This window comes from Sycon ciliatum, chromosome 7 (assembly GCF_964019385.1).
Source record: "Sycon ciliatum chromosome 7, ocSycCili1.1, whole genome shotgun sequence".
Taxonomy (NCBI): Eukaryota; Metazoa; Porifera; class Calcarea; order Leucosolenida; family Sycettidae; genus Sycon; species Sycon ciliatum.
The window spans coordinates 35,671,834-35,694,716 of record NC_088649.1 but is presented as its reverse complement, the minus strand read 5'-3'; the positions used below and the strand labels follow the sequence as shown (position 1 = coordinate 35,694,716).

General features: G+C 47.5%; 1 protein-coding gene and 2 long non-coding RNA genes across 3 annotated transcripts; 1 reads left to right on the top strand and 2 right to left on the bottom strand.

The window, feature by feature from the left end:
• Nucleotides 1-1,601: 1,601 nt before the first annotated feature.
• On the bottom strand, nt 1,602-5,486 carry LOC135821893 (uncharacterized protein K02A2.6-like). The gene has a single exon (XM_065334890.1). The coding sequence runs from the start codon at nt 5,484-5,486 to the stop codon at nt 1,602-1,604; it is 3,885 nt and encodes a 1,294-aa protein (XP_065190962.1).
• Nucleotides 5,487-6,973: 1,487 nt separating this feature from the next.
• On the top strand, nt 6,974-22,287 carry LOC135821500 (uncharacterized). The gene is made up of 3 exons (XR_010554380.1): nt 6,974-7,024; nt 21,730-21,801; nt 22,230-22,287. It is a non-coding gene; the product is annotated as an uncharacterized LOC135821500 (long non-coding RNA).
• On the bottom strand, nt 17,754-19,349 carry LOC135820683 (uncharacterized). The gene is made up of 2 exons (XR_010554181.1): nt 19,235-19,349; nt 17,754-18,658 (listed from the first exon to the last, which is right to left on the bottom strand). It is a non-coding gene; the product is annotated as an uncharacterized LOC135820683 (long non-coding RNA).
• Nucleotides 22,288-22,883: the final 596 nt, after the last annotated feature.

The following is a 22,883-nucleotide window of genomic DNA, read 5'->3' as shown; positions in this document are numbered from 1 at the left end:
TATTTCACCTGACGAGAAGGCTGGAAAGTATACTTGTGAAGACAAAAACTTTCAAGATGTTTGTAATGAGCCTTAAGTGTGTCCTTTTTATGAGTATTATCACATTAATAAATATTCCGAATATCTAACCCAGTTTAACTCAGCAGCAGCCCTAGACTTCCCAAAAAAATCAACCTTAATTCACATGGCCGACATATTTCTAAACTCTTCCTGTATAAAATATGCATACTGCGGAACTGTCTCCCACCCGCTATAACTTCACTCGCGTCTCTTCCTCTGTTCCGTCAAACTCTACGAAAATACTTGCATAAAATATGATTTTCATACTGCGCGAATCCCTCTTCCTTAGCCTCTATAACTAATTCTTATGCTTTTGCACTCATTACCACAATACTCTTTTTTATGTTATATTTTATCATTTTTCTTGGGCATTCCCAACAGACCCTAAGGTCTTCTTACAGGGTGCCAAAGATGAATGAATTTGTTAAGTTCCAGGCGAAATGAATTGGGGAAATGATTTGTGCGAAGGAATTCGGGAAGCGCATTACAGCCGTCAGTACCTAGGAATGAAGTAGATTTGTATCCAGCTTTAGCTTTCACGATGGGTAAGGAAAGGGAATAATTGACTTGGCCGCGGGTAACTCTATCTGTGTCAGCGCACTTACGGCGAAGGGAGAACATGTCAGAGAGGAGTGAACTGCAGATATTGTGGATGCAACGGATAACGAAGAATTTGGACTAAGAATGATATCTTTTGTCTAAGCTAATGATGTGGTACCGCTGAAGCAAGTATGAATGTGTCATGTTCAAATATGCATCTAAGTGCTCTTCCACTTATGCATAGCCTCTGATCTCTCAGGTTGTCAGCGAGGCAGTTGATGTAGGCAGTCGTGACGTACTCGAGCTTGCTCTGGACTACTGACAAGTAGAACTGCATTTCAGCCTGGACGGCAAGGTTCCTCCTTCCACGTCGAAAAGCACCTCGTTTCTTTCCGATGTATTCCCTGAGGGAGTTAACGTGGGCACTGCTATACTTAACAATCCGTTGCTCCCAAAAATGGCAAATTGGTCCGGTATACCCTATCCTTGGTCATACACCTACAAGTATCCCTTCACTGTGCCTAGTTCGAACCCCCCCCCCCCCCCACACACACACCCAATGGTTACCTCTTGTCTTTGTCATTCCACAACCATTCAATGTGGTGAACCCTGTTGTGTCATGTACTGACATAAGGAAGTGGTTTATTTTACAGACAGATGAGTGTAGATTTAGTGAAGAGTCAGGGAGGCCATGCCCAGCAGAGCATGGTATCGTGCTTAGCACGGGGGTAGTGAGAGGTCACGTACCGTCTATACATGGCGACAGGCAGGGGAAGGACTATGCCGTGAATGGGTGAAAGGATAACATGATACAGGATAGGACATCTCCCCCTTTTTGAAAAAAAATTGAAGAGAGAAAAAAACACAACAGCTGGGAAAAAAACTGTTATGGAGCAAAGGCAAGACAGATACATGTACGGGTTGTACATAGCCGAGCACATAGAACAGAACTATGCAATGTGCGAGAGAGCAATAGCAATAGCATGAAGCCAGAGAGAGAGTTACATGGTAGCGATCAATCTCTGCGGTGGCTGGATGTTGTTGCGGGCACGCAGAGTTGGCTGTGACGTAGGCACAGGCTGTTGTTGCGGGACTAGCGCGGCCGGTGGTACTGCTGGCACCGGTCCGGGAGGAGTCACTGGCTGGAGCAACTTCACTGCACGGCGGTTTCGGCGCAGAAGACCGGATGAGGTGGCGATGTTGTAGGAGCGATCAGTGAGTTGCTCAACCACTGTACCCTCGCACTTGTCGTCGACCCACACTTTCGCTCCCAGTGGCAGAGGGGAGAGCGACTTTGCTGCGAAGCGTTGATCGAAGTGATCTTCTTGCCTATGCTTAGCCTCCTGCTCCTTGGCCCGGAGAGCGGTGATGTCTGGCCAGGAGGGTTGCAGGAGATCAGGTGGGCACGGAAGATTGGTGCAGAGCCTGCGGCCGTACAAGAGTTCGGCGGGCGAATAGCCGTTGGCCAGGGGTGTGGAGCGATATGCTAGGAGGGACTGCTGTAGATCACCTGGCGCACGGATGAGTCGTTTGGCAGTCTGCACGGCGCGTTCTGCTTCGCCGTTGCTTTGAGGATGCTTCGGGCTGCTGGTCCGATGCGTGATGTTGCACGATGACATAAACTGTGCAAAGGCGTCGGAAGCGAACTGTGGCCCGTTATCGCTGACGAAGATGTCCGGATAGCCGTGGGCAGCAAATATGCTCTTCAGATGAGTAATGACGGCCCGTGACGTAGTCGATGAGAGACAAGCGACATCAATGTAACGGGAGAAATAGTCGACGGTAATCAGGTACTGGCGGCCGTCGACATCACAGAGATCCGATGCGATACGCTGCCACGGACGCTCGGGGAACGGAGTTGTCTGAAGAGGCTCTGGAGACTGATGACGCTGCTTGATACAGGTAGTGCACTTGGCGACGTACGCCTCGATGTCGGCAGAGATACCTGGCCACCACGACGAGAAGCGGGCACGGGCTTTACTCTTCGTGACACCTTGGTGACCATCGTGCAGCTTCTGGAGGATCTCAGGCTGTAGCACGGACGGGACAACCAGGCGAAAGCCGTGGCACAATACACCTTGCATGTGAGACAACTGGCCTCGCTCACGATGGAACGGCTTGATGTCGTCAGGGACGGTAGCAGGCCAGCCATGAATGACGTAGCGCATCACACTGGATAACACGGGATCTTCAGACGTAGCCTTGGCTAGGTCGGCGAGAACGGATGGACTCGTGAGATCTTCGGCAGTGGTTGATAAAACCATGCCGATGTCGTCTTGCAGAACGTTGTCAACTGATGCCGATGCTGGCGCTCGTGAAAGCGTGTCAGCCACCACCAGATCCTTGCCGGGAACGTGTATGGCTTGGACTTCGTACCGGAGGAAGCGGAGCAGCATTCGTTGGCATCGGATGGGGACCTTGTCCAGGTCTCTGGTGTTGATCAGTGGCACCAGCGGCTTGTGGTCCGTCTGCACGATGAACCTGGGAGCGCCGAAGAGGTACTGGTCTAACCTCTCGCACGTCCACACCGCTGCGAGGCATTCCTTTTCGATCTGCGCGTAGCCTTGTTCCGTCTTGGTCAGGGAACGGGAGGCGTAGGCTACTGGGCGCCAGTCGCCATCGTGCTTCTGGAGCAGAACACCACCAATGCCATAGCTGCTGGCATCTGCACTGACCATGATGGGACGCTTGGGGTCATAGTGCACTAAGCACGGGGCTGAAACGACGAGCTCTTTCAGCCGACGGAACGCGTCCTGCTGCGGGGAGTCCCAGAACCTATCAGTGTCGGTGTGCAGGAGCTGACGGAGGGGCGCTGAGATCGTAGCCAATTCCGGGATGAATCTGGCGACGTAGGTGAAGAGACCTAAGGCACGGCGAAGCTCAGGAACATTCGAAGGCTCCTTGAGGTCGTCAATGGCGGAGACTTTGCTGGGGTCGGGTTTCACACCGGACCCGCTGACGATGTGTCCCAGGTACTTGACTGATGACTGCTTGAGGTGGCATTTGTCGGGGTTTAGAGTGATGCCTGCGTCGGCAAGGACCTGGCGCGTTGTGTCCAGCCGGTGGTCGTGTTCAGCTTCGTTAGCGGCGTGGACCAGAACGTCGTCCATGAATACCTCGGAACCTTTGACGTGGGAGAGGAAGTCCTGCAGGCGTCGCTGGAAGATTTCCGGTGCAGAGGTTATACCGAATGGCATCCGGAGGAATCGGAACCGACCCACAGGCGTGATGAACGTGGTCAGCTTGGATGCAGACTCCGTGAGAGGCACTTGCCAGAAGCCGCTGTTGGCATCCAGCGTGGAAAAGACAGTAGATCCGGCGAGCCTAGCCAGTGTGTCCTCAACTGTCGGAAGAGGGAAGTGCTCGCGCTTCACGTTGCCGTTCAGCTTCTTTAGGTCTACGCAGATCCGTACGCGACCATTTGGTTTACGAACCGGCACCATAGGAGAGCACCAGTCAGAGGGACCCGTTTCCCGGACGATGATGCCCATTTCCTCCATACGTGCGAGCTCTTCTGTGACCTTGTCCTGTAGAGGCAGAGCCACACGGCGGGCAACACCACAGTGGTACGGCGTGGCGTCGTCCACAAGCTTGATATCAGCTGGGGGCCCAACCATACAACCGATGGGCTGTGCTGGCTTGCTGGTACACGATTCTGCTGCATCTAAACGCTGGATCAGGCGAAGTCGGAGGCAGTCTCTGCGACTCAACAGGTTGGTAGATCCAGGACCATCGATAACTACGATCTCCATAGAGAACACTTCACTCTTGTGCATGGTGTCTGCAGTGAACTGACCCTTGATGGATAGAGGTGCACCAGATGGACCAAGGAGTTTGGTAGTGGATGGTGTGAGTACAGGGCGTTGTACGAGATTCTGATACGTGGAGTGCGTGATACATGATACATCTGCACCTGTGTCGATCTTGAATATCAAATTTGTCGAGCAAACAGGCAGACTTACTGACCAGGCGTCGGTGGACTGGGAAGGACTGGCGTTGGATGACAGCTCTGCAACACCACCCATGAATGGCGACGGGGACGTGAGCGATTCATCTTCGACAGCTCTGGCACCACGCGTGGTTGCTGGAGTGGAAAGACAGACGGCGGCGAAGTGGCCCTGCTTGCCGCATGAATTACACTTGCGACCAAACGCAGGACACGCAGAACGGTTACTCTTGTGCGAACCAGCGTGGCCACACCACGGACATGTTGAAGCTGCAGTGCCGCTCTTCCTCTGCGTGGACGGCGTTGGTGCAGGCTTCGACGGAATGCCGCTGCGCTGGCGGCGACTCCTTGCATCTTGCTGCTTTCCTCCAAAGCGGGATGCAGCATTGACCTGCGGCCTGGCGGCTTGCGCTGCAACGTCTCCGGAAATTTTCTCGGCCTGCCTGGCCCTGAGAACTGCGTCCGTGAGGGTGAGTTTTGCGGGCTCAATCAGCTGCAACTCCTTGGCGACTTGACGATCCAGAATGTGAGCCACGAGGCGATCTCGAATTCTGTTGTCCTTCTGGTCACCAAAGTCACAGAACTTCGCTGCTGCGTGAAGTTTCCGAACAAATTCTTCCACGGACTCTCCTGGAAGATGGACGCACTGTTCGAAGATGGTCCTCTGGTGAAACACGTTCAATGCTGGCGTAAAGTAAGCGTCCAGCTTCGTCATGACCTTGTCATACTTGTCCTCGTCTCCAACGGTGTCGAATACCAGTTGATCGAAGACAGTTTCGGCCTCAGGGCCCAGCGAGTAGAGCAACGTAGAGATTTGCACTTTCTCGTCTTTCGCGTTGAGCTCTGAGGCGAGGCGATATCTCGCAAACCGGCGTTTCCAAGCCGGCCAGGCATCTGGAATGGAGAAATCAAAGTCTGCAGGCGGCGCGAACTTGGCCATTTCTACTCGAAGTGTAGACCTGGTTGACTAACTTCTGACACCATGTTGTGTCATGTACTGACATAAGGAAGTGGTTTATTTTACAGACAGATGAGTGTAGATATAGTGAAGAGTCAGGGAGGCCATGCCCAGCAGAGCATGGTATCGTGCTTAGCACGGGGGTAGTGAGAGGTCATGTACCGTCTATACATGGCGACAGGCAGGGGAAGGACTATGCCGTGAATGGGTGAAAGGATAACATGATACAGGATAGGACAAACCCCTCGATAGGCGATTTGCCCTTGGGTCATCCTAATAAAGTTATTATTATTCAACTCCACGATTTGTGCAGAGAGCTCATCCAAGCGTCGTGGGAGGCATATCTCCCGGTCTCTCGACTCGCTGACAAAAGTTGCCAAAGTCTGCAGCAAGCTGGCCACATTTTGCTCCACACTACGCAGAGAGCAGAGCAGTTTTGTCGCCGGCTCGCCTGACGTCTCAGACATGGCAAAAAAAGAAAAACTACGACTACGGAAACCACACTACTACTGCTACCTATTACACTGGATTACTACAACCACTGGTTAGACCCTACCGGTACCTCCAGGCCGGTCTGATGCCGATCGCGCTATCCAAACACGAACATGACAGTTATCTGTCTTGAGGTAACCAAAGAGGAAAGGGAGACGTTCAAAATCAAATCCAGAAAGTGTCTTGTGGTACTCTGAAGACGTTTCAGCAGTGCGCGGGATGAAAGCAGAAATCGGAGAACGAGAAATGTTCAGCACAGTTCGAATCTGACAAGTCAGGTACACTGACACTCTCTTTTGCTCGACGCCACAAGGATCATAGTACCCTGTTCGACTGGCCATGGCTGCCAGTTCTGCTGTGCAGTTGCTTTATTAATCCTTGGCTCTCCATCAGAGTCTATTTTCTTTGGGTTCTTGGTTTTTTATTATTGTTCTCTTGGCGTTGTGTGTGTGTGTGTGTACGTGTAAGTGTGTGCATTTGGGTTTTCCACAATGATTTGAAAAAACTTCATGACCGGGATATTGTAATTTGCAGCGAAGAGACCACTGTAGTTGAGGATGGTGTGTGTAGCGTTTTCCATGTAACAAAGTGGCTGCTGGGGAGCTTCGAATTTTTTTATATCTTGAGAAGTAACTGCAGAAGCCCAACAAGAAGAGGGGACCGACCAGTAATTTGCGCCCAATCACTCTGCTGGATTCCGTCAGGAAGGCTATTGACCCTCAGACGTATCCAACCGGCAGTGAATGAGTACCTTAGCCCTACTCTGCATGGGGATGCCTAATTGGCTGGGTATATTCTATATCCTGATGATGCCCTCCTGCGTGAAAATTCGGAACATCTACTGTACGTGATGTAGCCAAGGACTGTTTGTGTGTTGAGAGTTTGGTGTACGGATAATATGGATACTGACTGTGGTATATGATACATTTCACCATCATATTATTCTGCACTGTTACTAGGGACTTATCATACAATAGCATCCCGATAACAAGTGGGTTGTTTGAAGGCGTTAGCAATCTACGCAATCTGTAAGTGATACCTATCTTCATATTTTATTATCCATTGCTTTGAGGGAAAGAAGCAGAACGGAAAAGTCTTTAGAAAAATTGAAATATTCGAAGGAAGTGTCATCACGGACGCAATCCACACAGTCAATAAAGCCAACTGCGTCGGTACGGACGGTTTTTTTCCCCTTAAGTTAAGAGAGGATGTCTGAAAAACCAGAAAAGCTGGGCTGCTGGATCTCTACGCTTTCGCTCAAATTTTGCAAGTAGGTTTCGTCTGCGGTCTACAACAACCATGCGAAAGGGCTTGTTGCATAACTTACGGGCACCTTGGAACTGGGAACCACCTCGAAATGGGGCCTAAAGACGACTGAAGTTTGGGTCCACAATGGAGCTGAGAACAAACCACAATCATGCCAACAATAGAGAAGTACGTAAAATTGAGCAACATTACATTAGTGTGCGGCAAAAACCCGACGATGAGGACTACGACGACGACGACGAAGACGTTATATTTGAAGTTCTTCCAATCCTTTCAAAAATGAGTCACTTAATTTAAACTATGATGAAAAAGGAGGACAAAATGTTACGAGTTATGACTAACTGTCCACCAACGTAACCAGATCTTATACAGTCAGCGAGTGCGACAAAATTGCACAAAACTGAATGTCTCAGTACTCCTTGTCAGTTTTGTGCCATTTTGTCACACTCGCTGACTGTATAAGATCTGGCTACGTTGGTGGACAGTTTGTCATAACTCGTACTTGGTCCGACTTATTAAAATGTGCGTTTCGCTTCGAACATCAACCAAACAAATTCAAATAACCTCAGGACGGAATAAACTTTCCAGCTATCTAACACTATCATTCAGTTGTCAATTTGTGATGTTGAAGAAGAAATGGCTCCAACTCCAAAGGAGGCAGCGGCTCAGGATCCTAGTCGACTCGAGCATTTTGCGTCCAAATTTTGTCGTCAGAGGACTCCTGTTGCTTCTCGCGCAACACAGAGAAGGTCTGGTGCTGAAATCAACACCCCGCTGCGATGGAGGATTGTCACGGAGTACCAGAACCTCCTGGGCGATCGTTCTCGAGTGCCTCCTGGCGGATTGAAATCGCTGCAATCGCTGTTTCCTTGGCAGAATTTCAGCAAACGCGTCACCCAGAAACTCGTGCAGAAAGCACCAGCGTCGCTCCGTCCAGTTTGCTGATCTCTCTCGCAGTCGTTCACGATGTGGCGGCCGACGAATCAAGATCACAGAAGAGATCGTCGAGAAGTTGATCAAAATAAATAACCGGCCTTGAGGTCGACTTTTAGCCGACAACCTGGTTGGAAAACTGAAGCTCAGAAAGGGTGAATTATCCGGCGGATACGGTGCGGAGTCCTGGGATCCGTGCGCGGAGCCGCGATCTCGATGTGTCACAAGATCGCCAGTCTCCGGGGCCAGTGGATTCGTGAAACAGGCAGGGAAAAGCATGCATGGTCTGACTGCATGACATGTCGACACAGATCGGACTCAGTACGCGCGCGGTAGATCTGTACACGATGGAAAGAAGTGATTTTTTATGCGTGGTGGTCTACTTGTTCGCCTCATTTGAAGGTGTCGTGGGAGTTTCAGGCGAAAACACCTACAGCCACCATTCTGGTAGTCGCACTGCACGAGGAGGAGGCGAAGTCGATCGTGAAAATCGTGCCTATGGAGTGAAAAAATCAAAAAAGCGCAGTGTAGCTTGGAGGAGATGAAAAAAATGTCGACGTTTTGCAGGTTGACGCACTTGCAGATGCGCCCTGAGACACCAGCAGCGATGAAAACTAGAAGGTCAGGCCAAGAAACGACACAGTAGTTATCTATCTACCGTCTCTTGGTTGATTTTTTAGTACAGGTGCTCCTTTGTACCTATGCTTGAGTTTTGAAGTGAAGCGCACATTTTAATAAGTCGGACCAAGTAACATTTTAATAATGCAATGAATATAACTAAATGCGCACTCATATCACAACCATGGGGACGAATAATGTATTCCAGAACGCTTTCTTGTCACAATTATCAATGGAATTCGTGACTCAAGAGAATGATGAAATTACAATACAATAATCCTATTTTAGTTTCATCATTCTCTTTAGTCACGAATTCCATTGATAATTGTGACAAGAAAACGTTCTGGAATACATTATTCGTCCCCATGCTTGTGATATGAGTGCGCATTTAGTTATATTCATTGCATTGTTAAGATTATTGTCTCCACGTCGCCTTTTCGTAACATTTTGTTCTCTCTTTTTCACCATAATTTAATTGGCTCTAAATCCGGGTTCTTTAAACTGTAGTAGTTTTCCCGAAACTTATCGTGGTTGGTCCCCTGGGTGAGGGAAAAAGACCCACGCGCCATCAGTTTGTGTGGCACGTGTTATGAGCTGCCTTAGGAGTGAAAAACTTGTCAACGCCTTCTAGGTTCAGCCTGGTCCCCATAGCTCAGTGGCTAGAGCATTGCTCATGACAAGCAAGGTCCTGGGTTTGAGTCCTGGTGGGTCTGGCAGTTTTTCTCTTTTCAGGCAGTTCACTTCCCCGGTTAGTTTGCAGGCAACCTGCCTACACTCAAGAGAGCACTGCATTTCACACTATCGTGTCAACGTTTCGGTCTCCATCAGCTCCTCCTCCACTGTCGTCAGCGACTTTCCCCTGCGTTGGAGATAAGTAAGAATGGTGTGGCGCTCACTCTGGGAAACAGAGGTTCATCATTCATCCACTGGGACGCATGAAATGTTGGGCATGTTGACGGTACACTCGAGGAAGTGGTGCCCTTCTTATTTCTAGAAGCATCAGGGTTCTGCATAGAGAAGTGTTCTCTACATCGACAGAGGAGAGGTAGAGAAAAGGAAAAGGAATTTCAAACTACAGTAATCCGAAATATCCACTGAATGCGGAAAACGTACCGCTCCAACAACTTCTACTTTTTCCAGACAGATACGCACTCTCATTCGGCAGAAAACTGTTCAGTTCCTTCGCAGACCATTCTTCATTTGACAGTTCGTCCACAGCCATTGATGGGAAACCACTCGACACTCTCTCCTCCATCTCCAAAATGGAAAAATACAGTGTTTCACCATGCTCAACAACTGATACTCTGCACAAAAATCGACGAGGATGCCCCGTATCGGATCACTTGACCGTTATTGTGCAAAGGGTCTATTGCATTATTCGTTTCATTCCCTGTATTGCCCATAAGAGAAGGGATCAAAAACGTCCAGCAGATGTTTGTTGTATTCTGGCGTGAAGTGGCGACGTCATCAGATGCATACAATAATAGTCACTTCACTAAGGACACCACTTGTAATAGTTTTACCTTGACACTTCTTGCTTGTCTTATGGTAACACCTTGTGTTCCTACTATTCTCACTCCTGCGGTTCTCACCTTTCTTTTGCTTTATAACCTCTGGTTTGAACATCATTCGACGAATTCTCCAATCAATCAAGTCTATACTGTTACACTGGTAGCTTGAGGATGGTTGAGATCATCGTTTGCCCTTTGACGTGCCTTGTGCTCCTGGCCGCTACTGCTCTGCTATACGCCGCTTTCCGTGAGATCCGCCGCGCTCGGGACAACGTGGCTGCTACAGTTGGACGACATCAATTACCTGCTACATCAAGCTCAAGTCCTCCGGATCTAGCCCCGTGTCGATCGCGTTCTCTCTCCCAGACAAGCCCGAGCGTCAAACGCGTTACCAGAGAACCGAATGTTTTCCATGGCAACCCTTCCGAGTTCAAAGAATGGGTATTTACGGTCGAGTTAGCCTTGAAGTGCTCACCTCAAGGTGACCCGGAGAGCCAAGTTAACTTTGCGGCTAGCTATCTTGCTGGGAATGCGCGTCTTTGGCTAATTTCTTCCCTGGAAGCAGGTGAGCAATTTTCGGATTGGCATTCTTTGAAAAGCGCCCTAGCGCGAGTGTATGGCCCGCACTATGATGGGGAAAGAGTGCGGTTGGATATGTTCTCTATCCAACAGCGTGGGTCAATTGAATCGTACGTAACGGAGTTTTCTCGGCTAAGTTTACAGGTGCCGGAACTTGACGAACTCTCCAGAGCCTTGCTATTTGTCAACGGCCTGCACGGTAACATGCGGACCTTGGTAGTGAAGGAACACCCCACTACACTGTCAGCCGCCGTTCAGTCAGCGCTAGCAGTCGCCTCAGACAGCCGATTTCAGCGCAGACCACCACTGGCGACCGCGCGGGGATTCGCACCACCATCAGGTAGCAAAAAGCTAACAAAACTAAGCCCCGAGGAACGTGAGACATTACGAGCCCAGGGGGGCTGCTTCGCATGTCGTCGACCAGGCCATATGGCCCAGAATTGCCCGCAGCATCGAGATCACCCAAACGGTGGACGTCAGTAAGGCCGATGCGATTACTGACGCAGCAAGAAAAGGCATCACCTGCGTGTAGTGTGTGCTCCGTCTCTACCCGTAACCGATTCAGTAGCCTCGCTGTGGAGGATGTTGACGATGATGCTGAATGCTCCGAAGCCAATTTCAAGCAAGATGTTACACCAACTATTGAGGCCCAGGTTACCAGCGTCAATGTGGAAACGGAACATGAGCTCCTGCGTGTAGAAGGCAAAATCAACGGTCGTCGCGCGCTTATGTTAATAGATTCGGGCTCGACCCATGATTTCATTGCCGAACAGTTTGCCAGGAGAGTTAACCTGCCAACCGAAATTGGCTCGGAAAACCTGAATGTCACGCTGGCTGATGGAGCATCAAGCTCGTTTCCCATGGAGACGACCCATGAATTGAAGGTTATCGTAGGCGACTTCAGCGATAACCAAACCTTCACGGTGTTCCCCCTTCATCGCTATGACGCTATATTGGGGAAACCTTGGTTAACGCGTAACAATCCAGACATAAACTTCCGGACGAATGAAGTCAGGTTGAACTCGAATGGTTTGCCTTGTGCGTCGCCCAGTCAAAGCGAACCGACCGCTCCTGTGGAGGCGATGTTCATATCTGGTCGTCAGGCTAGGCATGCCCTTAGGAGTGGAGACGAAGGTGTTCTGGCGTGGGTCAGCGTAGAAGACGGCATTGGCAAGGAACCTCCCGACAAATCCACTCAGAACGAGCACCCAGATCTCAAGGCCATGTTCCGTGACTATGACGATCTTTTCCCGGATGATCTGCCAGCTAGACTCCCACCAGAGAGGTCTGTAGACCACGAAATCCGCCTGGAGGAAGGCTCATCACCCCCATCGCGACCTGCCTATCGCCTGCCCAGGCCAGAAATGGAGGAATTGAAGAAACAGCTCACAGAACTCTTGAAAAAGGGTTTCGTAGAACCAAGTAAGTCCCCCTTTGGTGCACCGATGTTTTTTGTCAAGAAAGCTGATGGTTCGTTACGCATGGTCTGCGATTGGAGGGAGCTAAACAAGATAACTGTTAAGAACAAGGCGTGCTTGCCCAATGTGGATGATTTATTCGATACCGTACAGGGCGCTAGGTACTTCACGAAACTAGACCTCCGATCAGGGTATAATCAGATTCGCATTCAAGCTGAGGACGTGCCCAAAACCGCGATTAACACTCCCTTTGGGCATTACCAATTTAGGGTCATGGGATTTGGTCTCACCAATGCACCGGCAACATTTCAATCCATGATGAATACGATTCTTCAACCATATCTGAGGGAGTTCGTAGTCGTGTTCCTAGATGACATACTCATCTTCAGCAAAACGTGGTCGGAGCATATGCAGCATGTCCGGTCGGTATTGAGCGTGCTCCGGGACAACCAGTTATTTTGCAAACGGTCAAAATGTGAATTTGGCGTGGAGAGTGTGCGGTTCCTGGGACATTGCATCGATGGACTGCACATCGCCCCTGACCCAGACAAGATTGCCGCAGTAAAGGTCTGGCCCGCTCCGACTTCCGTCACAGAGGTGAGGCAATTTCTTGGATTTACGAATTATTTTAGGCGATTCATAGATCAATACTCATCGCTCTCTAAGAACTTAGAGGAGATAACGGGAAAACATGCACGATTCGAGTGGAACAGCTCTCGGCAACATGCCTTTGAATCGCTAAAGCATGCCTTGTTGAATGCGCCCCTATTGCGGCTGGCTGATGTGAACCGACCATTCAGAGTGGTAACAGATGCAAGCGATTTCGCCTTGGGATGTGTTCTTCTCCAAGAACTAGAGGAAGATGCCTGGCATCCAGTGGCTTATGCTAGCCGAAAATTGTCTGCTGCGGAACAGAATTATACAGCTACAGAAAGAGAAACATTGGCCGTAGTGTTTGCGCTAAAGACCTGGCGCATCTACCTCTTTCAACACTTTGAGGTCATTACAGACAACATGGCGGTAGTTTATCTGAAAACAAAACCAAGCATTACAAAGAGAGAGGCGCGATGGGTTGAATTCCTAGCTGACTATAACTACACAGTCCGTCACAGACCCGGCAGAGAGAACCCTGCAGATCCCCTTTCGCGTCGCCCAGATCTCCATGAGAGTAACCTCGTGGAGAATGCAGTACCACGTTTGAATGCTATTGAGTATGCTTTAGCAATGAATGATGACGTGTCCAATACAATATCAGATGCCTACCAGAGAGACAAAGAGCTAACTCCCATCATAGAAAGATTGAAGCATTCTCTCCGAGATAATTTGCATGATCGCTATTATTGGGACGAATCCACTGATCGCTTGTACCTCAAGGCATCCCCCAATAACCGGTTGTGCATACCACAGTGCGGTGTCCGGTTAAAGCTCATTCAAGAACACCATGAGTGTGCAACGGCTGGCCACCCGGGTCGTGATCGAACGTACTTCCGCCTAGCACGTTTTTTCTACTGGCCCCGAATGGGTCTCGATATCAAGAGATTTGTCAAAACCTGTGATCTCTGCCAGCGAACGAAGGGAGGTCAGCCACGAACAGGGCTTCTCCAGTCACTTCCAATACCTAATAGTCCTTGGCAGGATATCTCAATGGATTTTATTGTTGGATTGCCCCTTACTTCTCGTGGCTTCGACGCAATTTACACCTTTGTGGACCGACTTACGAAATGCGTACATCTTGTTCCAACAAACTCGAAGATTGATGCTAAGGGCAGAGCTCAACTGCACATTCAAAACGTGTTTCGTCTGCACGGGCTGAGCTCAACCATTGTTTCCGATCGCGATCCACGATTCACTGCAGCTTTTTTCAAAGAAGTATTCTCTCAGCTAGGAACTAAATTAGCATTCAGCACTGCTAACCACCCTCAAACGGATGGTTTGACAGAGAGAGTTAACCGGCAAGTGGGAGATGTTCTAAGAGCATTTGTGAACTTGAGACAGGACAATTGGGATTCGCTTCTACCACTCTGCGAGTTTGCAATAAATAGTTCACAACAGTCATCTGTAGCTAATACACCGTTCTATCTGAACTATGGGTTTGACCCTAAGTCCCCGCCCGAATTCATTCTTACGGGAGGGGAAAGGAGTGATTCGGTCAATTGGCTTCATGAGCAGGAAGCCGCACTAAGGATAGCTCGAGATGCTATGCTCGACGCCCAGGCAAGGCAAGCTCTATACGCAGACCAGACGAGAACGCCCAGTGATTTGAAGGTTGGTGATAGCGTTCTTGTCTACAGAGACTTTCTACTGACCCCGGAAGCTCGTGGCCAGCCCTCTCGGAAGTTGCAACCCAAGTGGTTTGGTCCGTATCGTATCCAGGCTAAGATTGGAGCGAATGCTTTTCGCTTGGAACTACCCCGTGAACTTCGCTGCCATCCCGTGTTTAATGTCACTGCTCTTAAACGCTACGAAGAGAACACGATTCCTGGAAGACACCAACCCCCGCCTCCGCCCTTCACAGATCTAGATGGACACACACGCTATGTTGTCGAAGCCGTTTTGAATCACCGACACCGCAGTGGTGAGCAACACTTCCTGGTGCATTGGAAGGGTTACCCCAGCAGCGAAGCTACGTGGGAGCCCGCTGGCAACCTATGTGATGAGTCTGGTCGGAATATTAAACCGCTGCAGAACTATCTAGCCTCACAACGACAGCAGCCTTGATCTAACTGGGCTGAGCCATATGCATCTCTTACTGAGATAGTTAATAATTATGTTATAGACTGATATAGTTTTGCGTCATCTCCTTGTGAGAGTGATGAAGTTGAGTTGGATTACACTTCAATGTGGTTATGCATGTGCATGAGTGATTATTTAATATTCCCCTTTCCACAATTGCATCTCCTAACTGGATTGTGTTATCTAATAGAACCTTGGGCTTCCTATGGGGCCGGGAGAGTGTAATAGTTTTACCTTGACACTTCTTGCTTGTCTTATGGTAACACCTTGTGTTCCTACTATTCTCACTCCTGCGGTTCTCACCTTTCTTTTGCTTTATAACCTCTGGTTTGAACATCATTCGACGAATTCTCCAATCAATCAAGTCTATACTGTTACACCACTACTGCAGTACTATTCTTAGGCTAGCGTGCGTGCGGGTCATTGAGTTTGAGCATGTGCATGCGTGTGTTGTTGTTGTGTGTGGGTGCACGTGCACGAGCACGCGGGGGTGCACTTGGGTGAAGGTTTGAGTGCATGCGAAAGTTTAGTTCCCACTGTATTCCTTGCACAATAGTTCTTCACTTACTTTTCTTTCGCATACAACAATAACCTTTTTTTGAGTTTCCCAAGCCTCTTGTACGGGCAAAATAAACACAATTACGAGTGCAACATCAACAGCACCGGAAGAAAAACGAGTAAAAATGGCTGTGAAAACAGTCGAGAGAGCAAAAATGACTGTGAAGACAGTCGAGAGAGCAAAAATGGCTGTGAAAACAGTCGAGAGAGCAAGACAGGCTGTGAAGACAGCCTAGTATGGAGCCTCGGGAGGGAGCTTTAACCGATCCTGCTCATGGCAACCGCAAATCGGGCCGAGTCGTTTGCATCTGAGGGCACACGGTGCCGATGGCCTCGCAGACTGGCAACAGCAGCACGGATGAGGGCAAAGCTGAGCTTACATACACCAATAACCCTTTCCCCGTGCGAAATTAGATTTGTTTGGCCTGGTGATCCCGCAAGCGTGGAACTCGGAGTTGTAACAAATTTTTGTTACACCTCGCACTGTTATTTGCCTTTCCATACTTCTAACAACACTGAGTGATATGATATTCAAGAAACCATGCCTAAAGGAGTGTAACTGGTATAAGTAGAGACATATCCACTCAATCAACTTACACTGGTTCAGTTTGGCAGGATTGGTGAGACATTTCGTCGTGCATGCTGACTGCACATCGCAAGCAAACATTTCTGTAACCTTCATACTTGCTGGGGTCTGTCTGTTTGTGTCCTGATCCTGATGGTAGATCTATATACCTCGTCCTACTTTCTCAGTTGCAGCTTGTTGAGTTTGCTTCGCTGGAGGCTCATTGTTCCGAGGGCACTGGTACACTGATGAGGGCTTTCCTGGACAGAATACTCGTCAAAACTCAGCTCTCAAGTCCTTCTGGATCATAAATGCAGAGAGCAAACATAGCTCGTGCTGCGAAAATAGGCTTGAACATTTCACGCCGTATTGCAACATCTTGGCGCTTTGCCAGGTCTCGATCCTTTGGGAATCTGAGCAAACTACCCCCAGGAGGATTATGTGATACTGGTACAACCAACAATGCACAAATTTGGCATCGCGGCGGCTCAGGCCACTTGGCAAACTACTTTCTGAAGTGACTTTCGTCCTGAAGAAAGTGAGATTCAAAATCCTAAGGATTTTCGCACCGTGTTACAATGACGTCACACGCACAGTGGCATAGGGGCGTGAATAAGATTGAAGTATCTCAAGAGCACTTTGTCGTAGAGACTTCAGACCAAGACCATTCGACCTCATCCTCTCTAACGGTGTTGTAGTCTTGCCTCACCAGCACAGGCTTGCTTTGCAGCCCCTACTCTTCCCGCTGTTTTGTTATTGATACTGTGGCCTGCAAGCGTCGTGTGGTCTCGTCGGGTCAAATGAAAAACCTAATACTACTTGACGGACCTATGGAAGATGGCAACAAAGAATTTTTGATACTCTGTTGTCTTCTCCCCTTCTAACGAGTAGGTTGTGAACTTAGTAAACAAAATAAAATCAGCTCCCTAAACTCTACAGGATATCATATTTTCATTTTTCGTGGAGTTCCCCTTTAATAATAATAATTATTATTATTATGCTCTATTCGCGTTAGCATCAGTGAGCTTATAAAGCTCACACAGTCCGTGCGCCAGATTCAAAAAAGTCGTCTAAAAGCTGACTTTTCATTTTCCGCACTGGTCAGTTTGCGGGTACTTTTTGAGTCGCATTCTCAATGGTGGACAATTTTGGAAAATGGTTTTGTGTCTATGGCTCGTTTGTTTTGGCATTTCGCTACCTGTGTGGTGAGCCTAAAAATTGCGCTTAGCCGTGGCAACGCAGTGGTGTATTCCGTTTTTCAGCCAGATGACTTGTTTCGCTGTGGTCCGGCATCTTCCTAGATTCTCAGCCGTCGTCGAATTTGAGTATTTTCGAAACATTTTTTAGGGTGCAGGCGTGGGGCAAGGCTTTCACTCCCAGCCAATGGCACCATTTGGCATAACTCAGCCCTATGAACACATCACCAGGCCCTCGTTAGTGTCCAGCTCATATTTCCAAAAAATGGACTGGACTTGAAACTTGAGTGTACAGACAGTACTATGCATTATGCACGTAATGATCGTATGCAATAACTTTCGCAAGCTACACGACAAGGACTCGCTGCAGAACAACATAATGATATTCACACCATATGCCATTGTGGTGCACCGTGATACCAATGACAGTATATTTATTGGTGATCAATTGCCTACTGGGTCGCTCCGTTGCCGAGAACGTCAACTTTGCGGACTGTGGAATGACCCGCGATACCGCCAACCACCCCTGACACAAAGCCAAATGCTGAAAGAGCTGACTGATACGGTACCTAGCAAATTAACTGGATAATGCTCATCTTCAACAAAACCAGGACATAAAACAGTGCTATGATAAACTACCTCCAGTCACCGGAAACAAATACAGTGCATTACGCATATGGATAGAGATTGCACTATTGTATAATTGTATACCAATCTTAGAGAAACAAAACAAGTTATCGGGTCTATACCATCAGAGTTAGCAGCTATATGTATTGGATTCTCCTGGTGTGCAGAATGATGCTGGCGGCGTGGTTCATATCCACTGTTGGCTTGCTGTCGGCAGTACCTTCACTATCTCACGTCTAAGGCATTTTATAGTCTGCATGACTTGGATCACAACGCCATAGTTATCCACACGAGAATGGTAATAAATCCAGATCACTAAGGCCTTCTTCATTGCAGTTGGCGCAATACGTTCACGGGATCGCGTCTCCGACCTCCAAATTGTAATTATAGCTGGCTAGTCTGTTGTTTATTGGCAGACAAGAATTGCGATGCTTCTTCAAAAGAGGCAGTTTAGCGATGTCTGTCCATGACATGTTCCGCATTGCTGTGTGTGGAAGGAAAGGTGCAACAATATTAGATTGCTGCTGGCCATAGACATCAAACTGCAACATCTGGGCTTCAGCTGTCACAGGTCCATTGACAGAGAGACTGCCGCATATTGCACATACTGCAAACTATTGACTTCATGCCATCGCCTCATGGATCAGAAGTCACCACACTGAAAGAAAAACAGCAGAGGAAAACAGAACTGATGCAGTTAATCGATGCAGTTAATTGGCAGCAACAAATTTACTCCTTCATTTCATTCGACGAATTTGAGTCGTGTAATGCAAGAAAAAAGTCAGAGAGTAGGATCTAGGAGAGGGCATGCACCAGTGCTGTTGTGCCTATAATAATTAGATGCTCAGAATTTCACCACAATAATGCACATAATACTGACATATTTACACTATGCAACCTAGTAGTCAACAAATTCAGAAAAAATCTAGTACTTCAGCTGGTGAAATATCCCACCTCTATCCCCTAAGCTCAAATGTCCCTGTAAAATTGATAAAGGATTGGTAGATGCTCACTCGGAGTGGTGTTTGAAAAGTAACACAACAGGTCATGACGATTTAGAGCATGCTCAATTGTCTCTTCTCATAAAATCACAATATTGCCTGTGCGTGGTTTATTTCGGGTGCAATTGTGGGGCACATAGGTATCACTCTAATTTCTCGTGCATTCGAAAGATAAAGCTTTGGTCTATCACCCCACAAAGCGGCTTTAGTGTCCGTGATGGTAAATGCCTTACCTGGTGTGAAATTGGTGACCATATTCCTCGTTTCAGCAATTACAAAAATGAGACATTCGTCCTTGGTGGCTGCTCACGAACTGCAAGCTCCAAAATAATTTTCCAGGGTACGACCATAGGTGTCTACATCACTCCAAACCATCTCTCCAGTGTAGGAAAGGTCTCCTGACGAGACTAGAAGGGCTCTAAGCAGCAAATTTCATTGAAATATTCACCATTCGGAGATAGGCGAAATCAACAGAAAACAAGCCCGCAGGTGCGGCGCCTTGGAGGCTACGATTCCCGCGAGAAAATGAAAGTCGGTCTCTCAAGGGCCTTGGCGCACGGACTGCACATATAGCCTTCACTTAAGCCGCAAGAAGGAGCAAGTGAGCGCGAGGAAGCGCAATGCACACAGAGCGTCAAAACAAAACAAACAAAAAACAGAAAAAAGAGACAAGCTGCAAGGAGGAGCAAGTGAATGCGAGGAAGCACAGTGCACATCAAGCATCACAATCGCAAAAAAGACAAGATAGAAACGCAAAGTTATGTCCATTGTTGCATTAGCGGCTACATACAACCTTCACCAGGTCCTGCCACTGAGGGCGATCCTGGGCGAGCTGCTGCAGCCTGTTGCAGTCATCTCCATTATCTATATATAAAGGTATAAATTATGTCCATTGTTTCATTAGCAGCTACATACAGCCTTCACCAGTTCCCGCCACTGTCGACGGTCTTGGGCAAGCTGCTGCAGCATGTCCAAGTCATCGCCAGTCTCTAGGGCGGTATTATTTTTCAGCTTTTTGAGATCATTATTGAGCGTTCGCGGGAGCGTTGTTCTTGGGCGTCCCCTAAAGCTGGGGCGTTACCCCCTAAGAAGTAAGCTCCCATGGCACGTCTGGCAATAATAATAATAATTTTTAAATATCGGAAAATATTTCCATTGTACACCGTACATAACAGGTTCTCAGCTGCATCGAATAGATTTCCTAATGCCAATATTTCGCCCATTGGGCATCATCAGGGCATCCATGCAAAAGAAGAGGAAATCGAGAAAATTGCTGGAGACCATCGAGATCAGGAATCGCAAGGCAGCAGTTAACTGCGATGACGGATGGCGCCAAATTGACTGCATCACGGCAAAGTTACTGGTTTACCACTCAGCACTGCAACCTATCCATGCAAAAGAAGAGGAAATCGAGAAAATTGCTGGAGACCATCGAGATCAGGAATCGCAAGGCAGCAGTTAACTGCGATGACGGATGGCGCCAAATTGACTGCATCACGGCAAAGTTACTGGTTTACCACTCAGCACTGCAACCTATCCCCTGAAATCTCCTGCACTACCACCGGACTTGTCCACTTACACTTACACTTTACGCTATCACTATACATTCACTGTTCTATGGCTCTCTTACGTGTGGTTTCAGACCCTCTGGATGAAGTTTACATTACAAGTAAATCTAATACTTCTTCAATATCTACATGTATAGCGTTACCAAATGCGTGGACTTAATACGTGAATTTCAGGATGTTAATTCTACACATTTTGTAGGTGTAAATGTCTCTAGTATTTTCCCTCTGCTGAGTATAATGTTGCCGCTTGCCTCTTCTTTTGCATGGATACCCTGATGATGGCCAAAGAGCGAAATATTGGCATTAGGAAATCTATTCGATGCAGCTGCGAGCCTGTTGTGTAAACTACGCTGCAATGGAGTCTGAGAGTTTTACGAAAATAATTTTTAAACATGGATAATTTAAACAAAACGGCGAGGGGACAATAATTTTATAACCGCAATCAATAAAATAAGCTGAAGCGGTATTTGTGTACTTCGTTCATGGAATGTAAAACGGTGGAGACGGTGAGCAATAAAACGATGAGAATATGAAGAAATAGTGTAGGGAAAAAATAAGTATTCAAACAAGTTTTCGACCAAAATTTCTCACTGTACTGTGGATTCTTCCGCAATTTGTAAATTTCCAAACACCAATAATCGCGACCACAAATTTCGTTCCGTAATTCCTATAATTATGTCCAATTATCGCCTTCTTAGTATTTGACCCCACTAATTTCCCTGATACCTAAGTGGTCAAATATATCGCGTATTTGACTGCTTAGTCAAATACACAATATATTCGACTACTTATATTTGACTCCTTAGAATTTCTTGGACTTAGAAAAAGACATTTTTGAAGAAAGCAGAAATACACAAGATGGGATTCGAACCGACAACCATGTAAATCTCAGTCACTCTTCCTAACCACGCTGAACTTAGTTTAAATAATGACCTTCATCCTGCAATGCCATACAATGCGGTATAGGCTAGATTATAATATTAGAATTACAAGGATATGTCGTGTATGAAGAGAAACTATTGCGTGGAGAACACGATAAATAGATTATAGACCACATAGTTGGTCTATACCTCCTAACCGGTCTATAATCTATACGTATAACAAGCGTATTGTTCTGCTGACGTGCCACATGTATTCTATATTTCTTGTCTCTCTCACAGTGATATTAGCTTTACTGGCCACGCCATCCTCAAACCCGGGACATTTAAACGTCTATCTGAGCTCCAGAAGCTGTAAGTTTTAGGAATTCTCTTTTACCTTTGTTAGTCATAAATAACGGAAATGTCCAACTTGTTGCCCAACATATTGGCGACAAACTTCAAGCATTCTTTGAGCTACAAGTAGGAGACAGGCGGAAGACAACACCGACAATGACACAGACGACAACGAAGGAAACAACGGCAATATAAACGATGATGTTCATGATGTGGACAATGACACCAATGAAGGAAATAAAAATGTGACAAGAAAATTGATTTGCAGAAAACTTTCAAGACTTTGTAGTGTGGCGATGAGCAGAATGCATGGTGAGAACTATCCGAGTTGAATACAGCAGAATTTGTTTTCTTTATTGCTATTATAAAATTGTTGTCTCGGCGTCGATTGTTTGCATAATTATTATAAAAATTGTTGTTGACTGTTTCTACTCTGTGATGCCAAGGAACATGAATTACGTGAATGTGGGAAACTACACAACAGACGTTCTTGCTGACCTAACAAGTATCAAGGAACTGTAAGTAACAATGTTTCATTTATGACCCACAGCATGAAGGCAGTAATGTTATGACTCACAGCATGAAGGCAGTAATGCCTGTACATATGGTGAAGTAGAATAGAAGGTAACATAATGTTGAGTTCTAAAAGGAGGACGTCATACTCTCCAAGCACAACAATGGACAACGGGAACTGGTAGGTGGAACATTTATTTCAGGAGACGAAGATACAGAGACCAAGACGAACGAAACGACTACAAACTCATTGTGTAAGAGAGAAAGAAGAGAGAGAGAGATCAAGTGTGAACGGCAAGACAAAGGGCCTGGGTCGTTATGACAAATATGGACGCGCAAGTAGCTACCCAGGCCAACGGAACAAAAGGAGACAAAAGGTGAGTACGAGAGTGCATGCAGGCCAGCTTGCATAAGGTTGTAGAACGTACGGGAGAAGGTACCTAACAATAACATAACATTGCAAACTGTGTGTCGCCCCCTATGTGGGAGCTCACGGTTTTCCCGCCGACTTGAATTCTAAATGGACTAACTCACGACTGCCATCCAAAGCACAAGAAAAGTTCATCGAACCGTCCACTCGGCAAACC